The sequence below is a fragment of the Anomaloglossus baeobatrachus genome, chromosome 8, assembly GCF_048569485.1.
Source record: "Anomaloglossus baeobatrachus isolate aAnoBae1 chromosome 8, aAnoBae1.hap1, whole genome shotgun sequence".
NCBI lineage: Eukaryota > Metazoa > Chordata > Amphibia > Anura > Aromobatidae > Anomaloglossus > Anomaloglossus baeobatrachus.
This window is the reverse complement of record NC_134360.1, coordinates 247,306,047-247,331,193: the sequence shown is the minus strand read 5'-3', so window position 1 is coordinate 247,331,193 and position 25,147 is coordinate 247,306,047. Positions and strand designations below refer to the sequence as shown.

General features: G+C 48.0%; 1 protein-coding gene across 1 annotated transcript in view; it reads left to right on the top strand.

The window, feature by feature from the left end:
• Positions 1–17,644, top strand: part of ZNHIT6 (zinc finger HIT-type containing 6) — a 57,929-nt gene extending 40,285 nt beyond the window's left edge. Inside the window, exons 6-10 of the mRNA XM_075321194.1 lie at positions 9,961–10,029; positions 11,376–11,456; positions 14,320–14,397; positions 14,969–15,093; positions 17,330–17,644. Coding sequence (XP_075177309.1) covers positions 9,961–10,029; positions 11,376–11,456; positions 14,320–14,397; positions 14,969–15,093; positions 17,330–17,373 — 397 coding nt within the window. The 3' untranslated portion in view covers positions 17,374–17,644. The remainder of the gene's footprint in view (positions 1–9,960; positions 10,030–11,375; positions 11,457–14,319; positions 14,398–14,968; positions 15,094–17,329) is intronic.
• The last annotated feature ends 7,503 nt before the right edge of the window (positions 17,645–25,147 follow it).

The window sequence follows — 25,147 nt, the reverse complement described above, 5'->3', positions numbered from 1 at the left end:
TACCCTGATTAACTGCAGCAGACGTCTCCTACGATATCGTCTGCGGCAGCTAATCGGTAAGATCAGCTGTTCTCCAGTCCTGTTGTGACACCGCGCGCGCTCCCGCTGTCACAACGAGATCTGAAGAAGCGAGGGCGCATGCGCCGCCCTCTTAGACAACAAACTGGGTGATGCGGGCCTCAAAAAACATGGCACCGGAGATGAATGCTATGCGCAGACGCCAACTCCGACGCTGTGTAACTGAAGAGAGAAATTTACATACAACCAGAGAGAGGGAGGAACAGGGGGAGGGAGGGTGGGGGGGCAAATCATGTGCATAACCCGCCCGGATATTGTCAGCAGAGGTGCACACGTCAATCAAAAAGTGGATGAATTTAAAACTTCATAAACTTGGATTTCACAGCATAAACACCCGAGCTGCCCACTACTGGTATGTACACACTGTGCCTGATAGTGCCCGCACTGCACTGGCTGCCCACTAATGGTATGTACACACTGTGCCCGATAGTGCCAGCACTGCACTGGCTGCACCTTATATACCAACATCCTGATGTTTGCTTCCCTTTAAAGGAATTTAATATCTCATGAACTGCTGAAAAATTTTAATAAGCCATAAGTGACAGAACTGCTTGTTTTCCGCACCACTATCTGACAATATCCATCTATGAAGATCAAAATAATCCTTTTAAAGGGAATCTGTCACCAGGTTTTTGCCACCTAATCTGGGAGCAGCATAATGTAGGGGCAGAGACCCTGATTCCAGCAATGTGTTACTTACTGGGCGTCTTCGTGTAGTTTTGATAATCTACTGCTGATTAAACAGTGATTTTATCATTACAGGACTACTTGGAGTGCAGCAGGTAGTCCAGCGTATTCATGAGGTCTGTATAACTGGCAGATCTGCAGCAGAGAAAACATTGATTTTATCAAAATGACAGCAAACAGCTCAGTAAGTGACACATCGCTGGAATCAGGGTCTCTGTCTCTACATTATGCTGCTCTCAGATGGGGAAGCAAAAACCAGATGCTAGATTCCTTTTAAATGCTTGTAGCAAGTAGTTATACAGCCTTCTTTATATAGCAGTGTTGGGTCATGAAAGATCACATTCTGTTCTTAGCCGGCTATAGGCACCTCTCCCACTATTGCTCTCTGTTATCAGGAGTTTTGTTTCTCTCATTTCTTGGCTTTTACACTTTATTTCCTGTGGTTTGGTGTGAAGCCTGTGTCTTGCTGCGCCGGTCCGGATTCCCGTCTGGTCCGTCCGTCTGTTTTCTCGGTGTCTGTTTTGCGATTGTCGCAGGAATTCGGGACAGTGTGTAAGTTGTATCGCGGTTGGTTCAGACTGTTCGCACCTCGGTGACACCTATATTAAGATGTTGTCTGCCGAGCGGAGAGTAACCCCAGGATGTGAAATGTAAAGGTCCTCTGCCAAATCATACTCCATTGACAGTCCATTCTTCTTCTACAACCTGAGCGCGGCTCAGAGCAAATCTCCGTCTGCAAATTCCTGGCAAACATAGGCCTTCATTCATGTGTACGAGGCCCGAGCACCGCAGCCGGGGTCCGCTCCTGAGCCGTCCGGCAAACAGAGGGCCCTTAGTGGGAAAAGCCAGAGAGGGGGGGATGTTTGCGGTGGGCTCAGATGTGGGAAACCATGGTATTAATGGAGTTATGTACTCAGGTGCGACAGGTATGCGGGTCGGGGGCTCTGATCCGAAAAAATAACGAAAATATAAACAGGGTCACAGACTACGCCTGTGTGTGGCTGTGCACAAATAAGTATTTTATATGTGTGTGGTGCCTCTATCATCAAGCAAGTGAAAGGAGGCTTAGACGGGGACCTGGCCTGCGGAGTATCCAGCGGAGAGGATAGAACCTGCATATCCCTATAGCCTTCCCGTATTAGAGTATTCAATCATTCAGGAGCACTAAAAAGTGTGCTCAACATGACGTCCGTGCCGCAGACAAAAAGACGCCAGCAGCAGCGGAGACTCGGCGCTGGACCTGAGAAGGGGGAGTAAAGCACAGCTTACAGTTTCTGTTTTTCTTTTGGGGTTTTTTTAAACACAAAACTGTTCCAAAAAAACAGAAAACCTCTTTTAATAGGGTCATTTGGAGGAGTATTTTTTTTTTTTTTTTTTAAATAAAAAATAAAAGCATTATTCTTTTTGTTTTTATGAGTAAAATTGCAGTGTTCCATTCTTTCCCAAAGAAGTTTCCTGCTCGTTTTGTTAGGCTACTGGCCATCATTGCCTACACATAAACAGTTTGCTACATAGGTTGAAAAAAAGCCCCCGGTCCTTCAAAGTCAACCTTCCTCCACTAATTATATATTTTGTCACTAAATTATCTATAAACCACGATGTTGTGTACTGAGGAAATAATTTACCCCGTTTTTTATAAAGCTATTATAGTATCTGCCATCACTACCTCTTGTGGTCACATTCCACAGTCTGACTGCTCTAACTGTAAAGAACCCTTTCCTATTTAGCTGCCGGAATCACCTTTCTTCCTCTCGCAGTGAATGTCCCCTGGTCCTTGGTATTGTCTTCCCCCGCAGTGAGTGCCCCCTGGTCCTTAGTATTGTCTTCCCCCGCAGTGAGTGCCCCCTGGTCCTTAGTATTGTCTTCCCCCGCAGTGAGTGCCCCCTGGTCCTTAGTATTGTCTTCCCCCGCAGTGAGTGTCCCCTGGTCCTTAGTATTGTCTTCCCCCGCAGTGAGTGCCCCTGGTCCTTAGTATTGTCTTCCCCCGCAGTGAGTGCCCCCTGGTCCTTAGTATTGTCTTCCCCCGCAGTGAGTGCCCCCTGGTCCTTAGTATTGTCTTCCCCCGCAGTGAGTGCCCCTGGTCCTTAGTATTGTCTTCCCCCGCAGTGAGTGCCCCCTGGTCCTTGGTATTGTCTTCCCCCGCAGTGAGTGCCCCCTGGTCCTTGGTATTGTCTTCCCCCGCAGTGAGTGCCCCCTGGTCCTTGGTATTGTCTTCCCCCGCAGTGAGTGCCCCCTGGTCCTTAGTATTGTAGTATTGTCTTCCCCCGCAGTGAGTGCCCCCTGGTCCTTAGTATTGTCTTCTCCCGCAGTGAGTGCCCCCTGGTCCTTAGTATTGTCTTTGGAAGAAATAAGTCATGTGCCAGTCCTTTATATTGACCACACATTTATTTATACAGATAATGAGATCTCCTCTGAGATGTCTTTTTTTTCTAAGCTAAACATATCTAACTTTTTCAACCTCTCATCATACGGGCGGCCTCCATTCCTCATCATACGGGCGGCCTCCATTCCTCATCATACGGGCGGCCTCCATTCCTCATCATACGGGCGGCCTCCATTCCTCATCATACGGGCGGCCTCCATTCCTCATCATACGGGCGGCCTCCATTCCTCATCATACGGGCGGCCTCCATTCCTCATCATACGGGCGGCCTCCATTACTCATCATACGGGCGGCCTCCATTACTCATCACACGAGCGGCCTCCATTACTCATCACATGGGCGGCCTCCATTACTCATCACATGGGCGGCCTCCATTACTCATCACATGGGCGGCCTCCATTACTCATCACACGGGCGGCCTCCATTACTCATCACACGGGCGGCCTCCATTACTCATCATACGGGCAGCCTCCATTACTCATCACACGGGCGGCCTCCATTCCTTGCAATAATCTAGTTACCCGCCTTTGAACTGACTCTAACTTCTGAATGTCCTTTTTACAATGTGGAGCCCAAAACTGGATCCCATATTCCAGACGTGGCCTTACAAGTGATTTATAGAGGGGAAACAATACGTTGGGATCCCGGGGTCTAATCTCTCTTTTTATACACCCTAGAATCTCGTTTGCTTTTGCAGCTGCTGCCTGACATTGAGTGCTGCTCCTCAGCTTATTTGTAATGAGAATCCCCCGGTCCTTCTCCTGTTCTGTAGTCCCGAGTTTACTTCCATTTAATGTATACGCAGCTATAGGATTACTCCGTCCTAGGTGCATTACTTTACATTTATCAACATTAAATCTCATTTGCCAAGTATCTGCCCATTCTGACATCTTATCCAGATCGTTCTGTAATATTGTACTATCAAGGTCAGTTTTTAATATCCTACATAGTTTGGTGTCATCATCAAAGACTGACGCTTTACTATCAATCCCATCCACAAGGTCATTAATGAAGAGATTATAAAGACTTGGTCCTAGCACAGCTGATGTCGGGTGTATATTATATTTTGATCGCTTGTTGTTATATTTTTTTTCTGTTGCGACGGCCGGAAAACCACAATTCTTAATTTTTTTATTTTCTTTTTCTTGTTTTTCCATTTACCAGTCTGATTAAGTTAGATTATATTTTGATAAATCAGAAGTTTACAAACATAGCGATACCAAATATTTTTATTTTTTAATGAGGTAAAAGGGAGGTGATTTGAACTTTTTTTTATATAGTTCATTTTTACTTTCATATGACATTTAACCTTTTTTTTTTCTTCCCTGTACTTGCCAGTCCCCTTAGTTGACTTAAACATGCGATCACTTGCAGCAATGCAGTGATATTGCTGTATATAGCACAAGGGATCGCATGTCTAAGTCACCTGAGGGGACTAACAAGTACAGTGGAAAAAAAAAAGGGTACTGTACTTGTTAGTCCCCTTAGGTGACTTAAACATGCGATCCCCTTGCGCTATATACAGCAATACCACAGCATTGCTGTATATAGCAGAAATCACAGTCTCCTATGAACGCTGGCCACGGGTTGGTGTTCACTGGTGTACTGTTATAACAGGTATGGGGCATCTTCAGCAGACCCTGGCTTTCATGGAAAGCCACCGGTATTGCATAATGGAAGGAGCATGGGTTAGCTGTTATGCTGGTGATGCATATTGACAGCGGCATTTAACAGGTTAACAATTGCAGGCATAGATCGGCTCTACCCGCAGTTGTTCAAGGCAGTTGATGGCTGAATAACACAGCCATCATCTGTCGGCAGGGATGTGGGCCCAGTTTCAAAGTCAGGGAGCCAGTGTGTGACGTTCCAGGTGATAAGGTGTTAAAGGGGTTTTAGGTGTTGCTGACCTACTTTTAGGATAAGCCAATAAGAACCGATTGTGGGGTCCGGCACATGGCACCCGCACCGATCAGCTGTCACCAGCTGTTTTGGCACAGAGAAGGTAAACATTGTATATAACCGGACCGGCACAGCTCCATGCACTGTATTGTGGCCACCGCCGGTACTGCAACTTATTTCCCATTGCTATAACCAAGAAGGGTTCTGGTTAAAGCTATTCTGTCTCTGGGCACTGCGTTGAGGGGGGATTCGGGGTGCCCTTTGCACACGGTGGAGCGCCTGGTCTGCTCCCATTGATGGCAGGAATCCAGCGCTGCACTCACTGTCTTCAGGGATTAAATGGTGTCTGGAATGAGCCCCACATTAGGCGAGGAGTTCACCCCCTTTCTAGTCCTCTTTTGGCTCATTAACCCTTTCCTTCCTCGGTGGCGGTGCTTGCGGTCCCGAGCGCTGGCCTGCGTACAGTCATATGTGCCATATTTACTGTTCTCCTCGATGCCACGTGCAGCCAGAGTCTTAATGTTCTCCCCGCTGACCACATCAGTAGGGCACGGCCGTTCCCTCTGTGCAGCCAGAATCCCGTGTTTATACAATGTGGATGTGGTCAGGGATTTAAGATGGTTACACAGAACTACGGAAAGACGGCGGCCGGGTGTGAGGAGCCCGGACGTGCCAGGATGTGACAAGCCTCTCCGGCCGCAGGACGGGTTTGGCACCTGGAGCTAGTTTTACAGCAAATATGTCAGATGTTGAATTTTCTCATTGCTAAAATGTCGCATGAGCTGGAATCTTGTACTAAAAGACACGGCAGAAGATGTGGGGTACAGTCTAGGAGTGATGGGGGGCTGCAGTCTTCCGGAGCCACACCAACGCTGCAATACCACTCTCAGCCTGTGGACTCGCGTGGCGCTCTTTATGGAAGAAGCCATGTTTTGCTAATATTTGACCATAGCCCTTAATATCATCTCGTCACAATTCATGGACGGACCGCGTTGTAATTTTCGACTTTTTTGCATGCCCATGCTCATTTGCTTTTGAGCTGCGCTGAATGATGCCTGTTAGGTCGTGGGCACGGCTGGCGTGGCTCATGGACGTTTTCAGGCAGACACCGGACAACGATGCAGAATGAAGCGGTGTCGGAGCAACCCTTTAGGCCATGTGCCCATGGGAGATTGTACCGGCGGACTTTTCTGCAGGTATTTCCGCGGGTTTATGCAGCAACTTCCCGGAATCCGCAGCTATCCATTGCGGAAAACCTGCGGAAACAGTGCGGAATTCCCGCGGAATTCCCGTCCTGTATCTTCATAGTGGATGAGTGGGAATTCCGCAGATAATTCCTTTTGAATAATGGACGTGCAGTTATGCGCGGCTGCGGGAAATCCGCAGCATTTTCCGCAGCTGCAAATACCGCAGCATTAATACAGCACTCTGCAAATCCTATAGGATAACATGGGGAGAGTCTGTACTTGAGTAAACCCGCGGATTTAACTGAAAAATATAGAAAATCCACGGGTTTTCCGCTGCATAATCCAGTTACTTTCTCCCATGGGCACATGGCCTTAAAGGGAACCAAACATCAGGATTTTCGTGTATAAGCTGCAGCCAGTGCAGTGCGGGCACTATCATGCACGTTGTGTACATACCATCAGGGGGCAGCTCGGGTGTTTAGGCAGCGAAATACAACTTTATAAAGTTTGAAATTTCGTGCACTTTTTGATTGATGTGTGCACCTCCGCAGATAATGTCCGGGCGGGTTATGCACGTGTTCCCCGCCCCCCCGCGCCGCCTGTTCCTCCCTCCCTCTGGCTATATGTAAATATCTAATCTTCAGAAACATGGCGCCGGAGTGGGCCTCTGCGCATAGCGCTTATCTCCGGCGCCATGTTTCTGAAGCCCCCGCATTACACAACTTGGTGTCTGAGAGGGCGGCGCCACAGCGATGTCACACCGGCTGGTGTGTTGGCCCGGTGTCCTGGGGCGGCACGATACAGGAGCAGCAGGTAATCGCGTCCTCCGGTCAGCTGTTCTGTCCTGTTCTAATCGCGCGTGCTCCCGCGGTCACAACGGGCTGTGAAGAAACGAGGGCGCATGCGCCACCCTCTCAGACACCAAGTTGTGTAATGCGGGGGCTTCAGAAACATGGCGCCGGAGATAAGCGCTATGCGCAGAGGCCCACTCCGGCGCCATATTTCTGAAGATTAGATATTTACATACAGCCAGAGGGAGGGAGGAAGGAACAGGCGGCGCGGGGGTGCGGGGAACTCCTGCATAACCCGCCCGGCATCAGGAGAGGGGGAGGAACAGGCTGGTGGGGGGGTGGGGAATTCCTGCATAACCCGCCCGGACATTATCTGCAGAGGTGCACACGTCAATCAAAAAGTGCACGAAATTTCAAACTTTATAAAGTTGTATTTCGCTGCCTAAACACCCGAGCTGCCCCCTGATGGTATGTACACACTGTGCATGATAGTGCCAGTACTGCACTGGCTGCACCTTATACACGAAAATCCTGATGTTTGGTTCCCTTTAAGGTTGCAATTCGGAAACTTTCGTGCCAAGACTTCACCTGGACTCGTCGAGAATTCAATGTTGTCGCTTTGAGCCACTGATCACGATGCAGCATTCTCCATGTCGGGGGGACACCTTGGCGGTCTGCAGAAATCTCCCGGTTTGGCGGTCTTTCATCTACCATGTATGGCCATAAGGAGACCTCGATCTCCTTTAGAAGGTGCATAATTTGCTCTATGAATGTCTTCAAAGCAGCGTTTAAGTTTTTCCAGTGTTGTGCTACATACCAGGGGCGGAAACCAAATGCAAATCAGCGATGTACTTTTTTTTTTTTAATATATATTTTCTTCTTCTGTTTTTGCGAGACTCGAACTTATTGCTTCACAAACATTACAACTTTCCAGTGGAATCTGCGCGCGGCTCCTGGCAGCCCCCAATCTTCCCATGTGCCGGGGCCGGCGTGCGGGCGGCGCACACAAGCCTCTTGTACCGCTCGTGTTTGTTCTGGGAAACTGACCTGCAATCAAAACATCAGATCAAGTGTTAAAAGATGTATTTAGATGAAAACGGCGGCTTTTCCGTGGATATTTGCAGACAAGGCCCGCTTGTGCCTGCGCTCCCTGCCCCCCCTCCGTTAGCAGAGTGGCTCTGGTTGTTTGCTGTCCCGCTTTTTGCTGGCGGCGGACACAGGACAGACGTTTATAGAGTTTGCGGCTGGTTTTTAGGGTTCCCCAAATATTGTCTAATTCTTATCCCTTTGCCAGCGCGTGCAGGATGGAGTGACTGCGCAGAGAGCTTGTATTCGTAGATGGCTATACATTATTTTTTTGTTTGTTCCCCTCCTCCCCACCCTATCCCCATCCTTTTTAGAGGGGGTTACCTCAAATTTTCTAAAATAATAAACATTGCAGGTTCTCGTACTTCCCAGGTTCCTGCGCCGGCTCCTGGCTGCCACTTGGGTCTTGGTGTTTTGTCTACATAGATAACAGAGAACAATTGTAGAAAAAAGGGTTTCTATACCGCGCCAATGATCACAAATCTGGAAGTCTGATTGATGTGGCTTTATTGTAGCACAGGTCTACGCGTTTCAGGAGCTCTGCTCCCTTCCTCAGGACCATAGAAACAACATCAAAAGTGATTTGATGTTGTTTCTATGGTCCTGAGGAAGGGAGCAGAGCTCCTGAAACGCGTAGACCTGTGCTACAATAAAGCCACATCAATCCGACTTCCAGATTTGTGATCATTGGCGCGGTATAGAAACCCTTTTTTCTACAATTGTTCTCTGTTATCAGCCGCCTGGGGTTGCCGCTGCCTGGATCCATTTGCAAATGCGATTACAGTTGTTGTGACTGTCACAACTAAAGTTGGTGAGTATAATTGCTCCCCTTGCCTATTGCCCTGTGCCTATAAGGGTAAGACCCTATTGCGCTTTATTCTCCACAGCTCTTCTTTTTTGTCTACATAGATGACATCACATCCGCTGCAGCCAATCACTAAGCTTAGTGAGGGGCTGCAGCGGTTTAGCGCAGGTGACATAACTGCTGCGGCCAAAACACTGAGCAGCATCGGGGAGCCAGCGATAGACCCATGGTGTCCCAGGAATGCTTTGCTCCCCCCCCCCTATGGATTTTCGCCCTCTGTGCCTTTTTTTTCTGCTTTAACATAGACAACCCACCCCACCATCCTAAAATATATTGTAGCTTCTCTGCCGATCATCAAAAACTTCAAAAAACAGCGCCACTCCTGTGCGCAGGCTGTGTACGGTATTACAGTGCAGCCTCTTTCAAGTGATTTATGTGTAGGTTGTAATACCACACACATCCTACAGACCAGAGTGGCGCCGTTTCTACCAAACACATAAACATTGGTCTGACCTATTACATAATGTTACATAGCAGAAGCTCAGACGTGCGGAGGGCCAGGAGACGGGCTGTAATGGACGGCTGTCAGACATTCACAGTCTGCGTAGTTTCCAGACGTACATAGGAATAATGTGTTTCTTTATGCGGGGCCTGGGCAGCGCCATCTGAGACGCCATCAAGAGCCTCCTCTGTCCACGGAGAGACAAGTGAAGCGGGTGGGAGAAGATCTGGAGCGCTCCGGGAGCCAGGAGCCGAGGCGTCTCTGTAACATTACATCAGAACCGGCCGCTCCTTGGCCCAGAGTCCAGTCTGGAGCGAAGGAAGCCGCGTTTTATGACCCTCGGGTGTAGGGATGGGGCGGCCGTGCCACAGGCAGGCCTAGCAACCAAATATTGTGCACTTATAGCTGTGACACACACACGGGCTGGACCGGGCCTCGTCCTCCATGGATAGAGACGTATGGAGAACTGGGCCAAATATAGAAATATAGCTCCAACGTACGAAAAGCGGCGTCTGATGTCATGTTCTTGTCTCGCCTTCTAGAGAACAAAGATTTTACTGGCAAATACAGCTGCAGTTTCCTCAGAGTCAGGCCGAGTACACCGAGAAGAGGTATGTATAGCCACATGCATCAACCCAGTGATGGCACCGCTCAATGTCCTATAACAAACTGTGCAGAGCAGAAGGAAAGCCAGTTTCAGAAAACCCCTCTCCCCTGCTTGAAACCCCCCCTCCCCCCCCCCCCCCGTGTCTTCCCCTGGGCTCCACCGTTGCTTCCAGTTACTGTTAACGTCTTCAGCGCCGAAGCGCCATCAACAGCGCTGCAACCAATCACTGAGCTTAGTGGCTCATGACATCATCTTGGACTGAGCTCACTGATTGGCTGCAGCTCTATCAAGTGACATCAGCACTGCAGATAATAGCGGATACCAGGAGTAGCGGCGGTAACTCTGCGCCTGACGGGAGGGTGAAATATATTTATATACATACATACACATATTATTATATATATATATATATATATATATATATATATATATATATATATATATATATATATATAAAATGTATGTATGTGTGTGTATGTGTGTATGTATGTATGTATATATATATATATGTGTGTGTATATGTATGTACATGTATGTATATATATATATATATATATATATATATATATATATATATATATATATATATATATATATATATATATATATATATATATATATATATATATATATATATATATATGTGTATATATATGTGTGTGTGTATGTATGTATATATATGTGTGTGTGTATATATATATGTATATATATATTATATATGTATGTGTGTGTGTGTATATATATGTATGTGTGTGTGTGTATATATATGTATGTATGTGTGTGTGTATATATATGTATGTGTGTGTGTGTGTATATATATGTATATATATATGTGTATATGTATATATGTGTGTGTGTGTATATGTGTGTGTATATGTATATATGTGTGTGTATATGTGTGTGTATGGATATATATGTGTATATGTGTATATGTATATATGTATATATGTATATATATATATATATATATATATATATATATATATATATATATAATATTGTGTATATATGTATGTGTATATATGTATATGTATGTGTATATATGTATGTGTATATATGTATATGTGTGTGTGTATATATGTGTGTGTATATATTTATTAACGTTATTTATTTATATAGCACTATTAATTCCACAGCGCTTTACATACATTGGCGATCTATATATTATACAATTTTGTGTATAATAGGAGGCGCCATACAGTGGGGCGGGGGAAGCAGGGACTGTGCATCTATGGGGCGCCTGGGTGACTAAATGGCTGCTATAATCCACAGCAGGGCGAGATGAGGTGCAAAAAGTTGTTCAAAAAGTTATTCATTACTTTTTTTTTTTTTTTTTTTTTTTTTTTGTAGGGTACCAGATAGCAAAACTCTCACTGAGATCCTGAAAACCTACATCCACCCAACAGAGTCTGATCCCACCATTCGTCAGAGGTATGTGATAATTGCGAGTCGCCGTCACTTTCCTGCTGGGGAATGTTCTGTACCTGCAAATGGCCTCTAGTGCCACCTATTTGAAAAAGGAATCCTACAAATCAACATCGACCCTTTAAAGGATCTTGTCACTGAATATAATTCCTAACCAGACGCTTAATCTGCAGACCACTGTTTTGGGGTTCTTGCGTCTCATCAGTGCAAATTGGTAGATTGATTGGCTGGGTGAGAGGTTTTCAACAGGAGCCATCATCACTAGTTACCAGTACTGAGCACCTGAGCATGGTAGTGCCCACTCATCACTAGTTACCAGTACTGAGCACCCGTGCATGGTAGTGCCCACTCATCACTAGTTACCAGTACTGAGCACCTGAGCATGATAGTGCTCACTCATCACTAGTTACCAGTACTGAGCACCCGAGCATGGTAGTGCCCGCTCATCACTAGTTACCAGTACTGAGCACCCGAGCATGGTAGTGCCCGCTCATCACTAGTTATGAGTACTGAGCACCCGAGCATGGTAGTGCCCGCTCATCACTAGTTACCAGTACTGAGCACCTGAGCATGGTAGTGCCCGCTCATCACTAGTTACCAGTACTGAGCACCCGAGCATGGTAGTGCCCACTCATCACTAGTTACCAGTACTGAGCACCTGAGCATGGTAGTGCCTGCTCATCACTAGTTACCAGTACTGAGCACCCGAGCATGGTAGTGCCCACTCATCACTAGTTACCAGTACTGAGCACCTGAGCATGGTAGTGTCCACTCATCACTAGTTACGAGTACTGAGCACCTGAGCATGGTAGTGCCCACTCATCACTAGTTACCAGTACTGAGCACCTGAGCATGGTAGTGCCCACTCATCACTAGTTACCAGTACTGAGCACCCGAGCATGGTAGTGCTTGCTCCTCACTAGTTACCAGTACAGAGCACCCGAGCATGGTAGTGCCCGCTCATCACTAGTTACCAGTACTGAGCACCCGTGCATGGTAGTGCCCGCTCATCACTAGTTACGAGTACTGAGCACCCGAGCATGGTTGTTGCCCCCTCATCACTAGTTACCAGTACTGAGCACCTGAGCATGGTAGTGCCCACTCATCACTAGTTACCAGTACTGAGCACCCGAGCATGGTAGTGCCCGCTCATCACTAGTTCCGAGTACTGAGCACCCGAGCATGGTAGTGCCCGCTCATCACTAGTTACGAGTACTGAGCACCCGTGCATGGTAGTGCCCGCTCATCACTAGTTACGAGTACTGAGCACCCGAGCATGGTTGTTGCCCCCTCATCACTAGTTACCAGTACTGAGCACCTGAGCATGGTAGTGCCCACTCATCACTAGTTACCAGTACAGAGCACCCGAGCATGGTAGTGCCCGCTCATCACTAGTTACCAGTACAGAGCACCCGAGCATGGTAGTGCCCACTCATCACTAGTTACCAGTACAGAGCACCCGAGCATGGTAGTGCCCGCTCATCACTAGTTACCAGTACAGAGCACCCGGGCATGGCAGTGCCCGCTCATCACTAGTTACCAGTACAGAGCACCTGAGCATAGTAGTGCCCGCTCATCACTAGTTACCAGTACTGAGCACCCGAGCATGGTAGTGCCCGCTCATCACTAGTTACCAGTACTGAGCACCCGAGCATGGTAGTGCCCACTCATCACTAGTTACCAGTACCGAGCATGGTAGTGCCGGCTCATCACTAGTTACCAGTACCGAGCACCCGAGCATGGTAGTGCCGGCTCATCACTAGTTACCAGTACCGAGCACCCGAGCATGGTAGTGCCGGCTCATCACTAGTTACCAGTACCGAGCACCCGAGCATGGTAGTGCCCACTCATCACTAGTTACCAGTACCGAGCACCCGAGCATGGTAGTGCCCGCTCATCACTAGTTACCATTACTGAGCACCTGAGCATGGTAGTGCCCACTCATCACTAGTTACCAGTACTGAGCACCCGAGCATGGTAGTGCGCGCTCATCACTAGTTACCATTACTGAGCACCTGAGCATGGTAGTGCCCGCTCATCACTAGTTACCAGTACTGAGCACCCGAGCATGGTAGTGCCCGCTCATCACTAGTTACCAGTACTGAGCACCTGAGCATGGTAGTGCCCGCTCATCACTAGTTACCAGTACTGAGCACCTGAGCATGGCAGTGCCCGCTCATCACTAGTTACCATTACTGAGCACCTGAGCATGGTAGTGCCCGCTCATCACTAGTTACCAGTACTGAGCACCCGAGCAAGGTAGTGCGCGCTCATCACTAGTTACCATTACTGAGCACCTGAGCATGGTAGTGCCCGCTCATCACTAGTTACCAGTACTGAGCACCCGAGCATGGTAGTGCCCGCTCATCACTAGTTACCAGTAGACAGCACCCGAGCATGGTAGTGCCCGCTCATCACTAGTTACCAGTAGAGAGCACCCGAGCATGGTAGTGCCCGCTCATCACTAGTTACCAGTACTGAGCACGCGAGCATGGTAGTGCCCGCTCATCACTAGTTACCAGTACTGAGCACCCGAGCATGGTAGTGCCCGCTCATCACTAGTTACCAGTACAGAGCACCTGAGCATGGTAGTGCCCACTCATCACTAGTTACCAGTACTGAGCACCCGAGCATGGTAGTGCCGCTCATCACTAGTTACCAGTACTGAGCACCCGAGCATGGTAGTGCCCGCTCATCACTAGTTACCAGTACTGAGCACCCGAGCATGGTAGTGCCACTCATCTTTAATTGTTACTTCTGATTGGGGGCATTAGAGATCTTGATTTTCATCCTCTGTGTTAAAAACTAACCTCTGTTTAATGAGGACTGTTTTGGGACATTTGATCACACTTTCCTACCTCTTTTTCAGGCTAAGAGAATATGTGACGTCACCGTCTGAGGTGAAGGTGTTTATGTTGTCTGAAAGGAAGACTCCTGGTCCGAACAGGTAGTTACGTTGTTTATATGAAAATCCCGACATTAAAAGGGACTGCCTACTTTAAAACCATTTACTAACATACTTGTAATAGGAAAGTTGTCCGGATGTGACGATATCGTCCCGGTTCTGTATCTTCACTCTCAGCTTGTGGTCCTGGGTGGGCCGTGCCCAGTGCTGAGTGTGACGGGGGCACGTTACTGCCCCTCATTTGGTCCACAACCATCTCTCCTGACCCTCCAATATATATGAACGCTCGTCTCAGCTGAATAGTCACTTGTTTTCCAACAAATAGAAGGGGAAAGTGTCTTTCAGGCCCCTCTGGTGGCAGCAGCTTCTTATCTAAGCTGAAAACGACAAGATCGGACATTGTTGTATTGACTGATCCTCTTCTCCCGTAACATGAACGGCCCGGGGAGAGTCGGAAGACCCCGTGTCACTGTCGACCAACATTTATCTAATACCTGTATGCGGAAGCCTTACTGTAAAGAACTTTGGAGGTGTCCGATATGAAATCTGTGGCAGCCGTCCATTGTTCTGCTGCTTCCTTTGCCTTTTGAATTAAAATGTTCTTGTTTTGTAGGTATTATGAGCTGGACCCCAGCAAAAGTCTCCTAGAAAACCTCAGGCACAAAACGGTCATCGAGTTCCCAACTCTTCACGTGGCACTAAAGGATTTTACAAAGGATTTTCTTCTGGTCGGTGAAGGTGGGTACATGACAACCTATGCTCTTGCTCTTGTTATTTATTTATTTTTGTATTACCGTATAATCAGACAATGTAGTTTTAGTTAAACCAAATTTTATTTAGTGAAATTGTAATCCTCACACTGGAGCACACAATACGCTGACATTTCATGTTTTTAGCTTTGCTGTATAGACTGGGACATAACCGCAGAGTCATGTCCCAGGGGTTTAATGGCGGCTCTGCTTCTGGAGGCCTAGATCGACCACACTGTGCACATCCATAATGCCTTATATGCGGCTCTTCTGCTGTTTATTGGTCTCCCAGAGAATAGCAGTCCTTCGCTCTGTGGAAGTGTAACCCAATTTATGTTCTCAGAATCCAGTCTGTCTTACGTTTTACTGGTAACAGACCACTGCGCAACCAGCTCTGTCCTCACCTATCGTACCATCACCCATTCCCTGTAGACTGTAAGCCCTCGCGGGCAGGGTCCTCTCTCCTCCTGTAGACTGTGAGCCCTCGCGGGCAGGGTCCGCTCTCCTCCTGTAGACTGTGAGCCCTCGCGGGCAGGGTCCTCTCTCCTCCTGTAGACTGTGAGCCCTCGTGGGCAGGGTCCTCTCTCCTCCTGTAGGCTGTGAGCCCTCGCGGGCAGGGTCCTCTCTCCTCCTGTAGGCTGTGAGCCCTCGCGGGCAGGGTCCTCTCTCCTCCTGTTGACTGTGAGCCCTCACGGGCAGGGTCCTCTCTCCTCCTGTAGACTGTGAGCCCTCGCGGGCAGGGTCCTCTCCTCCTGTAGACTGTGAGCCCTCGTGGGCAGGGTCCTCTCTCCTCCTGTAGGCTGTGAGCCCTCGCGGGCAGGGTCCTCTCTCCTCCTGTTGACTGTGAGCCCTCGCGGGCAGGGTCCTCTCTCCTCCTGTAGACTGTGAGCCCTCGCGGGCAGGGTCCTCTCCTCCTGTAGACTGTGAGCCCTCGCGGGCAGGGTCCTCTCTCCTCCTGTAGACTGTGAGCCCTCGCGGGCAGGGTCCTCTCCTCCTGTAGACTGTGAGCCCTCGCGGGCAGGGTCCTCTCTCCTCCTATACCAGTCTGTTATGTACTGTTAATGATTGTTGTACGTATACCCTTTCACTTGTAAAGCGCCATGGAATAAATGGCGCTATAATAATAATAATATGCGAGAATGGTATTACTTGCCGTTTACTGATATTTTTTATACTATTTAGGATAAGTTAAAATATACCATATTTTCCTGATAAGGCGCACATCCCCCCCCCCCCTGGGGGTAAAATGGGGGTGCATCTTACAATCCGGATATGGCTTACTGGGGTGCTGGGGTGGCGGTGGTGTAGCGGGGTCATAGGAGGGAGGGTCGGCAATACTGAGGGCTCAGTGGAGCAGCTCAGGAGGGTCACAGGACGGGGTGTCTCGGCAGCGGGTTCATTCATCGGACTACAGGTTCTATTGAATCGCCTGCAGTTGATGTGATGGATTTAAAGAAAGTGGTTGTGGAGGCGGCACGTGCGCAGATTGCCGCAATGGGACTCAGTGGCCATTTTATGGAAGTCTATTGCGTCAATCTGCGCACGTGCCGCCTCCACGACCATTTTCTCGATGTCCATCTCGTCAAACGCGGGTTATTTCAATGGAGCCCGCAGTCAGATCAATGGCACCCGCCGCTGAGACACCCCTTCCTGTGACCCTCCTGAGACGCTCTACTACAGTGACACCCCTCACAGCATGCCGACAGATCAATGGGGGCCGCCGAGACACCACTGCAGCCAGCAGGCAGATCAGTGGCACCCACTACCGCCATGACACCCTGAGCCCGCAGTATCACCGCCCCTCCTAACCCCATTCTCTGAGCCCGCAGCGTCGCCCTGCCTCCTGTGACCTTCCTGAGCTGCTCCACCCTAGTGAGCATTGGGATTAAGTCGCACTAGGATTATAAAACAAACCTTCATATTGTTGATATTACTGATATTATTATTATTTGTTTCTATGTAATGATTTGTTTGCTTTTGAAAATCAATAAAAATTCTAATTAAAAAAAAAATATTTTTTTTTTTCCGCTTCTAAATTTGAGGTGTGTCTATAATCCGGTGCGTCTTATAAAACGAAAAATATGCTATATTTTTGCATAATTTCTTGCAGAAAACTTGTAGTTTGGAGATGCTGGGGGTGGGGGGGTCTCCATTATTTTGGGGTTGCAGAATATTTTAATGCCACACTGTACACGGAATTAATCAACTGTTGTTTGTCTTTTCAGCAATCGAGCCCTCCCCATCCGTATCGCAGGGAAAAGACGTTTAGGACAGAATGGCGAGAGCCGGAGATACAGGGAAGAAAGCCTGGACGTGACCACAACGTGCCCTATTGCTAATGGCGAGGACTACGTCTCTGACCGGTACGGGCGCAGATGGTGGGGAATATTGGTCATTACCCCTGGAAGAACATCAATTTATAATATTTTCTACGGTTCCTTTTTTTACTTTAAACCCAGTTATATATTTTCTTCATTGTTTATTATATTGGCTATTAACAAGAATTAATTGCCGTATTAAAGAAAAGAGTGTGACTTTTACCTTCATTATAGACTTTGATCTATGAGCACATACCCAGCGTATTCCTTTTTGGTTTCTCACTCCCTGTTTATTAAAGGGCTTGAGCAGCTCATTTCCTATGAAAGTGAATGTGAGTTGAGCTGCAGTACCATGAAGTGGTCACTACACGGTGCTGTTTATGTGTTATTGTCCCAGAGGTTCAGCGCATGCGCCGGACGTCACAACGCCGCCAATCTGATCCTTATCAGAGTAAAGGACAAGCCCATAAACCGCTATTATGATCATGTTAAAGGGGTGTTCCATTATGGCTTTAGTCACTTGTTTCTTGCATCCTGAAAAGTGACACCATTTCACTGAGATGTATGAATTTCTCACAATTTGCAAGATCTCTGCTTGCACTCCAGTGAATGGAAGTTATTGTTTACTGGATCATCTGTCCTGGACATGTGACAAACACCGGCTCCGCTGATTGTTTAACCTCCGTGGGGATGAGAAAGTAAATTACACTAATGAACATGGATTGACACAGGGTTCCCTCCAGAAGACACATTATCTACTAACCCTGTCCTGAATATTGCAAGGCTTGTGCTATTAATTACCAGCTTTACAAGATTACAATATTGAGGGCTGATAGGTGGGATGGGTCATTAATAATCAGTGGGGGTCTGATCGCCGGCACCCCCACCTGATGTGTAGTGGTCAAAAGTGGTACTGCACGCTCTCTCCAATACAGAGTGCACCACTCATGACCGCCACACAACGTATGGAGCCGCGCCACTTCCGGTGTGCAACGGCACCTTCAATGTGCTAATTATGGGGGTGTCAGAAGTCTGCTTGGTAGTGCCAATGTTGGCTATTACAGTATTATCCAATTACGCAGCGCACCCACAATCAGGGTTCACAGCATATTGGATGCAGTGTGTTTTCGCTGCGTCTGAAGCGCTGCCTTGCACAGTCAATGGGCTTTCTAGAAATCCCATACACACTGTACTTGTGTTTCCCGCAGTGTAACCTGACCTGCGTTGCGGGTTATCGAGCCGCAGTATGTCAATTCTTTGCTGTGGAGTCACAAGCGTTCACTGCAGGGAGAACAGAAGAGACCGCAGCGCCCCGAACCCTGATCGTGGGCACAGATAGTTGCGGTCTCCTGCGGAGGAGACTCGAGGCCCCGTAGGTCAGGACCCAGCAAGTTCTGATCAGGTGGTACTTACCCTTAGGGTATGTGCGCACGTGTGCGTATTACATGCAGTTACGCTGCGTTCTGCACCGCAGCATAATCTATGGAGATTGTGCAGGGGCCGTGCGCACGTGGCATGTTAGAACGCAGCGATTCGGCTGCTTGCCGAATCGCTGCGTTCTAAGAAGTGACATGTCACTTCTTCCGTGCGTTCTGCATGCTGTCTATAGGGAGAGGCACCATGCGCTTCAGAACGCAGCTTTTCAGCTGCGCTCTGAAGCGCACATTTTCGGTGCGGTGCAGAGCGCACACGTGCGCGCACAGCCTTAAAGTGAATGGTACTGCACTGTAATATTCATTGTTGTATGTTTTGAAAATCCCTTTCATTATATCTGACCCTGGGAAAGATTGGTGACCAAACCATCAACCAACGTGCAACTAAACTACAAACTTTAAGGCTATGTGCCCGCGGGACTTTGTACCCGTGGATATATCCGCAGGTTTCCCGCAGCTGTTCGCCGGAATCTGCAGCTATTCATAGCTGCGGCAGTACAGCAAAATATCTGCGGTAAACCTGCGGACATTCGTGCGGCTTACCTGCGGACGTTCCAGCCTCTATCTCCATAGTGGAGGGCCGGGAATTCGGCAGATATTACCGCATAAATAATTGACATGCAATTATGTGCGGCTGCGGGAAATCCACAGCATATTCCGCAGCCGCACGTATTACACAGCATGGACTCAGCACTCCCCATATACCATAGGATAACATGGGGAGTGTCTGTACTTGCTAAAACCTGCGGATTTATTTAGAAAATCCAGATAAATACGCAGGTTTTCCGCGGCAAAATCCGCGGGTACAGAGTCCCTTGGGCCCAAAGCCTTAGTCTCTTTCCAACATCTGTGTGGAGCGTCCATCACAGAACATCAATTATACTAAAGTATTGCAGCATCTAGTACAATCACAGGCTCAAGACTTCTAGGGGCACAAAAAAAAAAAAAAGGTTTGAATTCCCCCCCCCCCCCCCCTTTTCCTCAAAAAGAACTTCTGATCTGTAAAATCCCAATCTGTCAATGTCATAAAGCATTACAGAAAAAAATTTCAACACCCTAGAATTGCTCCTTTTTTTAAGTCTCTGCACCTCCTATTTCACTCCCCCCCCCCACACCCCCCTAAAATCACGTATGTACCCCAAAATGGTACCAATAAAAACTACTGCTGATCACACAAGAAACAAGAGCTCACAGACTTGCAGCAATGGAAAAACAAAAAGTTAAGAGTCACAAAGCAAAGTTTTTAACTTTAATTTTTAACTAAAATATCAAGAAAACCTCAAAGTTCACTATCTGCTACTGATGCCGAGAATCATGTTATCAGGTCATTTTTATTTATTTATTTTTTAATTTTATTTATTTTTACTAATTCACACTCTGGGAACTTTATTTTTCCCCCTCATTGCATTGTTAAAGGGAACCTGTCAGCAGAAATTTCGCACTAAACCTAAAAGATGCCCCCTCTGCAGCTCCTTGGCTGCATTCTGGAAAGGTTCCTGTTGTTATTGTGCCCCCTTTGAGACCTAAATAAAGACTTGATAAAGTCTTACCTTTTTGTATGCTAATCTTTTTTTATAGTCACGGGGGCGGGCTGTCTTGCGTCCGTTTAGTCGCTCTCCTGCCGCTTTACGCAGTCTTCCATCGCTCATTTACATACCTGAGGCCGCCGCCCAGTGCTCCCGAGGTCTCGCGCATGCCCAGTGCCACTCTCGCGGGAGTGAGCACTGTGCAGTGAGACCGCTGGTGACGTGATTGCGCAGGCGTGAGATTATGGGCGGCGCTGTGATTGTCATCAGCAAGTACCCGCCCATAATCTCATGCCCGCGCTTTTTACTCTGCCTCCACCGTTATGCTGCTCTGCTCCTCCCATCTATTTCCTGCTCTAGGGAAAGATGGGTAATAGGTGATGTGGGGTCATATGGCCAGCGCTTGCGCAGAACGGTTGAGGCAAAATGAGAAGCGCGGGCACGAGATTATAGGCGGATACTTGCTGATGACTATCACAGCGCCGACCATAATCTCGCGCCTGCGCAATCACGTCACCAGCGGTCACACTGTGCACAGTGCTCACTCCCGGGAGAGTGGCACGGTGCATGCGCGAGACCTCGGGAGCACTGGGCGGCGGCCTCAGGTATGTAAATGAGCGATGGGGGACGGTGTAAAGCGGAAGGAGGGCGACTAACGCACAAATACAGCCCGCCCCCGTGTCCATAAAAAAAAGATTAGCATACAAAAAGGTAAGACTTTATAAAGTATTTATTTAGGTCTCAAAGGGGACACAATAGAAACAGGAACCTTTCCATAATGCAGCCCAGGAGCTGCAGAGGGGGAATCTTTACGGTTTAGTGCGAAATTTCTGCTGACAGGTTCCCTTTAAGTGAATGGCGTCTTTCAAAGCTACAACTCGTCCTGCAAAAACACATACGGCATTGGCGACAGAAAAGTAGCAAAGTTTTGGCTCTTGAAGAAAAAAAAGGAAATTCAAAAATAAAATGAAATTTGGTCACAGCAGGAAATTGTTGATGTATTTTTGTTTTCGCTACGTAAAGAACGTTCTAGGACGCGCTGATCCTGCAATCTTGGGGATGGATTGAAAATTGTCTAAATTTAGCTGCAAAAAGCTAATAATTCCTCACACCCCGACAAACTGCATCTTGTGACGAGCTTTCAAAAGAGAATTTCTTCCTATTTTTTTCCCTTCCCTTTCATGTGCGCATTCCTACTGCCCATGTGCTCTGCATTTAGTGCACAGTGATCGGCAGAATGTTCTATTAGTTTCCTGTGATCTTCCACCATGTTATAAGTAATTGTGCTCCAGCCATTGCTGCCCGCGCCCATGGAGCTGATGGTGACTGCACTTTTCTCATGCCAGCGGCACGACCAGATGGAAATTCACCCGCAATCACTTCTCACCAATCTTGTATTTGCCACTTACTGTAATTATTGGTAATGGTTGAGGCAGATTTTTTTGGACGTTCCCAAAGATGAGCAAAGAAACAAAAAAAAAAAAAAAAATCCATCTGTTCTCTGTTAGAGACTTTCTGTACCTGCAAAGGACAAAACTATTGGGTGTCAAGTGGTTTTCTGCTGCTCCCCTAGGCTAGGTTCACACGTTTACGTATTTGGTGCAGATATTGGTTTAATAACCTAAAATTCATATTGTTAATGCATCTAAAACACATGCACATTTTCTATTTTTATTAGTGTTGCTTTTGGGTGTGTGTTTTTTGTTTTTTTGTTTTGTTTTGTTTTTTTCTGCTAAAAGTGCCAAAAACTGCAATAAACCATACCAATCAGATTAACCTGTGGATTTGTGGCCTTTATTGAAAAGAACGGGAGAAATCCGCACCCAAAAGGTGCAATTCTGCAAAAGGAATTGACCTGCTGCAAATTTAAAAACAAAAACTCCGCATGTGGATGAGGTTGTAGGGGTTTTCCAGTTTCAGTAAACGCCTGTCGTCCGGGTGCAGTTTGTTTATACCCCCAGGGGTCTAGCGCTGAGTCTTTGCTGCTGCTCCTGTTGTCTGTGGTTGTATGCAGCGCTGAGTCTTTGCTGCTGCTCCTGTTGTCTGTGGTTGTATGCAGCGCTGAGTCTTTGCTGCTGCTCCGGTTGTCTGTGGTTGTATGCAGCGCTGAGTCTTTGCTGCTGCTCCTGTTGTCTGTGGTTGTATGCAGCGCTGAGTCTTTGCTGCTGCTCCTGTTGTCTGTGGTTGTATGCAGCGCTGAGTCTTTGCTGCTGCTCCTGTTGTCTGTGGTTGTATGCAGCGCTGAGTCTTTGCTGCTGCTCCTGTTGTCTGTGGTTGTATGCAGCGCTGAGTCTTTGCTGCTGCTCCTGTTGCCTGTGGTTGTATGCAGCGCTGAGTCTTTGCTGCTGCTCCTGTTGTCTGTGGTTGTATGCAGCGCTGAGTCTTTGCTGCTGCTCCTGTTGTCTGTGGTTGTATGCAGCGCTGAGTCTTTGCTGTCGCTCCTATTTGTGTTTGTCTGCAGAGTTGACGTCACATCGATAGCACTGCAACTAATCGTTGAACTCTGCAATCCTGTCCAAGGAGACGGTATGAGCCACTGAGGTTACTGGTTCCAGTGCTGACAATGTGACTTCAGAGACGCTGGGAGGAACATCGGAGACTCTGCACTGAACCTGGGGAGGGTGAGGAAAGCCCAGTCTTTGTTTTCCTTTCCCCCCATGACCGAAACCACACGAGAGGGATCCACTCCACAAGGACCAGAAATCTACTGTTTAAAGGGCGGCACCTCTCCCAAGCATCAGTTGGCTTACTTTCCTTGTAAGGAACCTATACAGAAGAAGTGTGACTAAGGCCGATGTCACACTTGCGATTGCCTTGCGTGTATCTCGTGCGAGTTTCGCAGTGCATCAACCGTCATGGACTCACACTCTCCTCACAGGAGCGGGTCGGTTGCGTGCATCTCTATGCAGCCGACCCGCTCTTGTGAGGAGAGTGAGTCCGTGACGGGTGATGCAACGCGAACCTCGCGCGAGATTCACGCAAGGCAATCGCAAGTGTGACATCGGCCTAAGGAAGATTATACCTGGGTCCAGGAGCAACGTCTTTGCTGTCCTCTGTATGAGACGGTAGAGTCGATGGATCTGGATGTACCCCCGTGGGGGCTCTGTCGGACTAGCGGGAAGGTGGCAGGGGCATCCTGGTTCTGCGGAGTGCCATGTTGTCTGGGAGTACAGTCACGCAGGGCTTGCTCAAGGAGGCGCACCCCGACGAAGAGTGCACCAGCAACATGGGTTTGGTCTGTGCATGCGTGGGACAAACAGTCTGATAACGAGCGCGCCAGCATCGCTGGCCAGGTGTGTGCATGGATGAGCACGCCGGCAATTACGGTCCCAGTAGCGCTGACGTGACATCTGATCCGTAAGTGACAATCCACTTTTGCGGGGTCCGGAAGAGGCGCCGGCCAGAAGGAGCAGCTTTTGGCTGGTCCCTCATTTAAAAATGAGGTCTGACTGCCTGAGAGAGGGTTCATGCTCCGGCTATCCTTCTGACTTGGCTATGGAGGATCAGGAACTGCAGCCGAAGCAGAGGCAAATGCAGAATGGCCCGCAACAGCGGCACGACAGACGTTGTAGTTGCACCATAACAGAAACCCTGAGAGTTGACAGTAAGACTGGCCAGAGAAGCGGAGTGGATCGGGAAATGTTCCATCAAGCTTAAGAACAAGTGCGCACTCTGCAGATGTAATTTACACAACTCATGGCAGAAAATACTCTGTGCAGCGGTTATCCCGCAGACGATAGGTGAGGAATCCCCGACCCTTGCCATATACCTGAAATCAGGCATTAAAGCTGAAGCTAAAAATTCCCTTACTACATCAAATGAGGGATAAGCAGGAAAAATCTAGGTCCAGGGTGCTATCCTCGGGTTCTAGTGAGTCCGATAAGTCTGAGGGTGAATGTGACTTGCCTGCTTCCTCCTCCTCTGATGACGGTGCAGGCCCTTCTTCTCTACTGAAGACCAAGACACTGGTCAAGGCTGTAAGAGCCATTATGGGTATTACTGAAGTTAAGATGCCAATATCAGTGGAGGACATTATGTTCCAGGGACTGGTATAGAAAAAATGGCACACATACGCGGTCAATGATAAAATGAAAACCCTTACGAAAACAACTATGGGTTGGGCAGGAGAAAAGAGGTTAATATCCCTCTTCATTAAAAAGAAGATACTCCCTTGAGGATGAAGATATGGCCTTCTGGAATGAGGTTCCAAAGGTGGATGTGGCTGTCGCGAAATCTTCTCAGAGATCTTCACTGTCTTTTGAGGCTTCAGGACTCCTAAGGGAACCCTTGGACAGGAAGGTTGAAGGATATCTTATACGAATGCTCAGCATGACCTTGAAGCCGTGACCTTGAAGCCGACGTGACCTTGAAGCCGGCAGTCTCAGATAATTCCACGGCTAGGTCTATGATGATCTGAAGAGACCAGATTAAAGACAAAGTGCCGAGGGATAAAATCCTGGCCTCTCTCCCTCTTCTGTGTGGGGGAGCAGCTTACTTTGCCAACGCCTCTGCAGATTCTGTTACGTTGTCGTCCAGGTCAGCGGGCTTTTACAACGCAGATGTCTTAGACCCGTAGGACATTATCAGTGGATCCCTCTTTTATGAAGATGTTTGATAATAGAGTGGTTCTAAGTGCAAACCCGGCCTACCTTCCAAATGTAGCATCTAAATTCCAGAAGTCAGGAGATTATACTGCCATCCTTGCACACTAGGCCTGGTAACCCACAGGAGGATAAGTTTCACACCTTAGACGTGAGAAGATCCCT